The sequence below is a fragment of the Camelina sativa genome, chromosome 1 (genome assembly GCF_000633955.1).
Source record: "Camelina sativa cultivar DH55 chromosome 1, Cs, whole genome shotgun sequence".
Classification (NCBI taxonomy): domain Eukaryota; kingdom Viridiplantae; phylum Streptophyta; class Magnoliopsida; order Brassicales; family Brassicaceae; genus Camelina; species Camelina sativa.
The window spans coordinates 22,407,485-22,413,272 of NC_025685.1; the positions used below are offsets into that span (position 1 = coordinate 22,407,485).

The 5,788-nt window shown below is 34.3% G+C and overlaps 1 protein-coding gene and 1 long non-coding RNA gene across 6 annotated transcripts; one reads left to right on the plus strand and one right to left on the minus strand.

The window, feature by feature from the left end:
• On the plus strand, nucleotides 8–2,076 carry LOC104701709 (GTPase-activating protein GYP7-like). The gene is made up of 8 exons (XM_010417452.2): nucleotides 8–327; nucleotides 446–568; nucleotides 651–739; nucleotides 841–946; nucleotides 1,013–1,110; nucleotides 1,304–1,549; nucleotides 1,647–1,730; nucleotides 1,814–2,076. The coding sequence occupies exons 1-8, from the start codon at nucleotides 165–167 to the stop codon at nucleotides 1,832–1,834; spliced, it is 930 nt and encodes a 309-aa protein (XP_010415754.1). The 5' UTR covers nucleotides 8–164; the 3' UTR covers nucleotides 1,835–2,076.
• Nucleotides 2,526–5,234, minus strand: LOC104701689. Of its 5 annotated transcripts, none has more exons than XR_753882.1 (7): nucleotides 5,046–5,234; nucleotides 4,856–4,917; nucleotides 4,448–4,681; nucleotides 4,118–4,209; nucleotides 3,786–3,858; nucleotides 3,066–3,445; nucleotides 2,526–2,756 (listed from the first exon to the last, which is right to left on the minus strand). It is a non-coding gene; the product is annotated as an uncharacterized LOC104701689 (long non-coding RNA). The 5 variants fall into 5 exon arrangements; XR_753881.1 differs by having other exon boundaries at nucleotides 3,066–3,168; nucleotides 3,236–3,858; XR_753878.1 differs by having other exon boundaries at nucleotides 3,066–3,858.

The window sequence follows — 5,788 nt, forward strand, 5'->3', positions numbered from 1 at the left end:
AATTTTTTTGGTTTCTTTGTTAGGGAATTCATCCCTCCATCAAAGGCGCCGTTTGGGAGTTTTTGTTAGGCTGTTATGATCCAGACAGCACTTTTGAGGAAAGGAACAGGCTGCGTAACCGCAGAAGGGAGCAGTACGGTGCATGGAAAGAAGAATGTAAGAAAATGGTTCCTGTCATTGGTAGTGGCAAGTACGTCACTATGGCAGTGGTTTCAGAAAATGGCCAGCCTATTGACGAATCTTCTGTAGAAAATCAAGGATGGATCGTGAAAAACACCGTTACAGATGAGAGAGTGCTCCAATGGATGCTCTCACTCCACCAGATCGGTACGTATGCCCTTACATTATTATATATATAAGTTTACTTTTGTCCTATCTTATAACATGTTTTTTTTTTTTTTTACATTTTATTCTAAACACCTAACATGGTTAAATTTTGTTGCAGGCCTTGATGTTGCTAGAACTGATCGGTACCTCTGCTTTTATGAGAATGATACTAATCAATCAAAACTATGGGACGTTCTTGCCATATATACATGGTTGAATCTTGACATTGGTTATGTTCAGGGTAAGTGTTCTTGCTGTTCACGATGCATCTTGATAAAAAATATTTAATAAACACAACTCATCCACTTTGTCTACTCGTTTAGGGATGAATGATATATGTTCCCCAATGATAATCCTCTTTGATGATGAAGCCGACGCTTTCTGGTGCTTTGAGCGGGCAATGCGGAGACTTGTAATAATAATAACTTAATATAGTTTATGACATAACTTCTCATGTTTCATGTCATCACCAGACGGTTGTATTCACGGTTAATTGGTTTTCTTGAATCCTAGAGAGAAAACTTCAGGGCAACAGCAACATCAATGGGTGTCCAGACTCAGCTGGGTGTGCTCTCACAGGTCATTAAAACAGTGGATCCTCGTCTCCATCAACATCTAGGTAAGAGTGTTTTGCTATTACCAACACTCTTCTTAATTGGTGGGCTAAAACGGGTTAACGTGACAGAGGATCTCGATGGTGGGGAGTATCTGTTTGCTATTCGGATGCTGATGGTACTTTTCAGGAGAGAATTCTCCTTCCTTGACGTTTTGTACCTTTGGGAGGTAATAGCACTGCTTTTTCATATTCAAACTGTCTGCATTTCTTCTGTTGGTTTCCTGGTTTTCCTTGCTGTTATTGTTTCTGAAGCCGGAAGATCTTGCTGTGTTGTTTATGATGTGTCGTGTCTCTGTTTTGGAAGCATTTTATTCTGGTTGGGTAATAATGAGAATAATGTGAGATGGATTATGGTTGCAGCTGATGTGGGCGATGGAGTATAATCCAACCATGTTTGCAACATACGAGGAACTAGAAAACCGAAACAACGCAGCATCCGATCCCAAGTTACTAAAACGGTATGGCAAGTTTGAAAGGAAATACATAAACAGTGGGCAGAACGAGCAACATCGCAATACGCTTGCTGTCTTTGTGGTCGCAAGCGTTCTACAGACAAAGAACAAACGTCTCTTGAAGGAAGCTAAAGGCTTAGACGATGTTGTTCAGGTCTGTCTCTTTATTTTTTTTCACTCGTTCTCTCAAAAGCCAAAAAGGAAAAAAATTAAAAAGACTATGGAACTTCAAAGTTTAAGTTGGTTTGCAGATACTAGGAGACATTGCGGGTAATCTTGACGCGAAAAAAGCATGTAAAGAAGCGTTGAAGATCCATGAAAAATTCCTGAAAAAGGTTTCCTTTAACTCGTTATAAGTTGCGGAAGATAGATATGATCTACACTTAATACTAATGCAGATGTTGTGTGTTTCTTGCAGGCTAATAGTAATAAGCAATAAAGATTTGCTCAAAACCTCTACTCGACGACTTTATTATATATTGACGTATAGTACTATAATACAGCTTTTGACCAGAAGATTGTTCATCGTCAGCCAGAAATTTCTTTAAAAGGTTCTTCTGGAAGAAGATTGATGATAATGCTCTGATGATTATTTTCTTCTTTCATTTGTTCATTTTCTGATTTGTATTTTTGTGGTAAACTGTGTGCCGTTTTTCAGTTATACGAATGAACTTCGTGGTACTTAATTCTTTTCGCTTCTTTTGTAATTCATTGGACGAAAATATATAAATTGATTTGCTATTACAGTTAATGACAAAGATATGTTATATGTACATGCAATTTTTTTTTATTATTTTTTTTTTGGGTCAAAATGTACATTAAAAATTAAGATGAAATTTTCGTAAATAAAAATGTATAGCAGCACAATTCACACATTTATATGATAGAATCATAGAAATTAGAAACATAGTCAATTTCATAGATGATCTATACACGAAAATATAAGAAATTAAGATCATGTTTTTGTGGAGCTCCATGACAAGGACCGAACTATCTAAAATACTACATGTTTTAATTAATTTTTGGGTATTGCGAAATCTCTCATTGCCATTTTCTTACTTTTGACATTCTCTACGTATACAATAAAGTTTATTAAGTTTTAAACAAAACTGAGACAAGAAAAGACAAAATAAAATTAACGTATATGATTATTCATTTGATATGTTAATTATCTATATTAACATTTTCACATTTTCACAGCATTTTTCATAAGAAGCCTTTGAGTTCAGACTTATTTACAGACATTGCCATTCTAATTACAATCAATAAAAATGTTACCTTCCTTCAACTTCAGGCCGAAAGAAGGTCTAATTTAGAAACTACAATCCCTCTTACCTTCCTTCAACTTCAGGCCTAATTTTCTGCAAATTCAACAATCAATCATAATCATTTACTATTAATTCAACAATCAATCATAATCAATAAATATTATTGTGATATCAATCTACGAAGAGATCACACCCATAACATCCCCTTATCCCTTAACATACGCAAATTAACGTAATCTTCTAAATACTATCGGCAAAAAATCTAAACTTCCCAACAATAGAGAATCCCGTAAATTCTTAATTTTTTATACGCAATCATAACAATTCCTTCTTTTGCATACTATATAAATACAGTCTCACCAATGATAGCCGCACAACAAACAAAGCTAAATAAATCCATACCTATGGCGGTATTTTTGCTTTCCTCCGCGACATCCGTCCATACAAGACTGCATGGAGAATCCAGGTCAAAGTGAAACCCTTCAACTCATTTTGGCTGACGAGACTGTAAGTATCACTTTTAAGTAATCTATTCTTTTCATAATTTTCTCTTCCCTCACTATAAAATATACCTTTAGGGAATGAAAATACACGGGTCCGTGAAAAAATACTTGGTGAACCGTTATGTCAACCACCTTCCCATTGGCTCATGGAGGTTCATTGAGACCTTTTCACTCACTCATGCGGTTGGTCAGTTCCGTCCGACCACTCATTTGTACAAACTTAGTTTTGTCAACGACACCTATGTTGTTGTTAGTGATCCTAAGTCCGACTAAAACTTCCTAAGCTTGACAAAGTTTGCAAGAGTTGAGGATCCAGAGCTTAACACTAACATGTTAATTGGTAATTGTTTCAGATTTTTTATTATATTCTTAAAGTATCTATGATTTAAAAACATTAATTTCCTCTAATGGTTTCTATATGTGGTACAAAATTTGCAAATCAAGTGGTCAACATTGGTGATATGGAGACAGTTGAAGTTAACAACAAGCCAATGCATAAACTCGTGTTTGAGATGCGGGACGAAAGGTTACATTTGTATGCCTAATTTTAAGCCTATATTCAAAAAAACATGAACTAGAATCAGATTTTGATTGACAGGGACGAGAGGGTTTCGTGTACCTTGTGGGGCTCATTCGCTGACAAAGTTTTTGGAGCCTGCCAGGCATCAAATGGTGTCATAGTGGTTTGCGTCCTGCGGTTTGTCAAAGTGAAAACATACAAAGGTTATATTCGGCTCCCACCTTCCTAAATAACAAATACAAACGAAAATATATTTGTCTTTATATCAAATATGTAAAAAAATATGTAACAGGAAGTAGATATCTGTCTAATTCTTATGATGCGTCACAAGTCCATATCAACCCTGCTTGGATAGATGTTGATAATTTCAGCAAATCGTAAGTACTTATATTAGTAAACTTAAACTGATATATGTTAAAACTAATACGTACCTATAACACTTTGCATTTGATTTCATACAGCCTTCCAAATGATGGTCTGTCTCTCGCTTTCCGTGAATCTGTCCCAAAGTTTCAGATTGTGGCTGTCAAATCAGAAGACACAACTCAGTATCCAAGGAAAACCATCGTCGAGCTTATCGATTCCGTTGAGGTTTGTATCTATGTTTACATATTCAAAATTTCATTTACATATAGAAAACCGATCGAACTAAGGAATGACATTTGAATACTATATCACTAATTTCAGGTCGGGAAAGTAAGGGTAATGAGCACCATCTATGCAATTGATACCGACTGGACTTGGTATTATTTTAGTTATACCTCTTAAACTGTTGTGAATTGGTGTGTAGAAACAAGTCCCGTAGATGATGCGTTTTCATTACCATGTTGTCTTTGAAATTAGCCTACACAACAAATATTTTTGGACTATAAGTCAGATGATATATTAAGCAGAATGATCAGATTCAATTTATAAGAAAGACAGGAATAGATTCTTATCTTCTCTGGCAAAACTTCTACATACTCGTTCATTGATATTCAGGTCCAAAACCTGACCTGAATAGAGACATAAGAAGCGCCTGTTAATATACTCATTAGGAACATTATAAGGCTGCTACTATAGCTGGTCATACTAAACGTCTTATTAAGAAAGTATGTTTTTTTTTTGGAAACCGAACTGACCTTAATGCATCTAAAATGTGAAAAAAAAAGAAAATTCACTTATCTTACACTATAGACGATTAAGGAAACAAATTTCAGGAAATCTGTTCATGAGGATCGACATATAAAACCTGCAAATCAGACAAAGATCTGTCAGATTTTCAGAAGTTTTTGTATAAAACACAAAACGCAGTTGGAGTAATAAGAAATGTCATTTAGAATTCTTAAATTGCCTTCGTTAAACAATATTCAATCCTACCTAAGCAAAATTCCCAAAACCCGAGTTTGGAAAACAGAAAATTGATTGCATCAAATTCCATAGTAGCAAACGAAAGACTAAAAAACAAACCGAGGGAGTCGCAGTACAATTTTGGAATCAAAAATTGATTCGGATATGTTCTTCATATCCAAAAAAAAAACGATACAGACAAAAACGAGAGAGAGAGAGTGAGAGAACATAGGTCAGAATATTATTTTTTTCAATTGTATTATTTAATGGTCAATTTTAATTCTTCTTAATGGGCCTAAGAAGAAAACGAGAGAGAGACAATACACTCGGCCACACAATTGTAAACTCAATAATATTTGATGGTCAGTTTTAATTCTTCTTAATGGGCCTCTACAGATCCAATGTGATTTTTGTTTGTTTTTTTAAAGGGTATACAAAGTTAGAACTAGGATTTACCCCGTGGTACACCACATGTTAATTTTTAAAAAAAATTTTATTTAAATTTAGATAAGATTGTATTATGGGTAGTTCTAGTTTTTTTGAGTTTGAATATAAATGTATTAGTGTTATGTATACATACATATATATATATATATATTTGTTCTTTGAAGTTTTGTTAATAATAATGTTAGATTTTTACAGTATTTTAAGATTGATTATGAAAGAACTAAACTCAATCGAAGACCTTTCTTGTGGAATTGGTTTTGATTTCATGTTTTATTAAAGCCCAAAATCAGTCCAACAATGTTTCTTTTCACAGGTTAAAAGAAAAA

Coding starts and splice junctions, on each gene's coding strand:
- LOC104701709 (XM_010417452.2), top strand. CDS start 165: ATGGTTCCTGTCATTGGTAGTGGCAAGTACGTCACTATGGCAGTGGTT. Junction 328..445: donor GCTCTCACTCCACCAGATCG/GTACGTATGCCC, acceptor ATTTTGTTGCAG/GCCTTGATGTTGCTAGAACT. Junction 1,550..1,646: donor GCTTAGACGATGTTGTTCAG/GTCTGTCTCTTT, acceptor GTTGGTTTGCAG/ATACTAGGAGACATTGCGGG.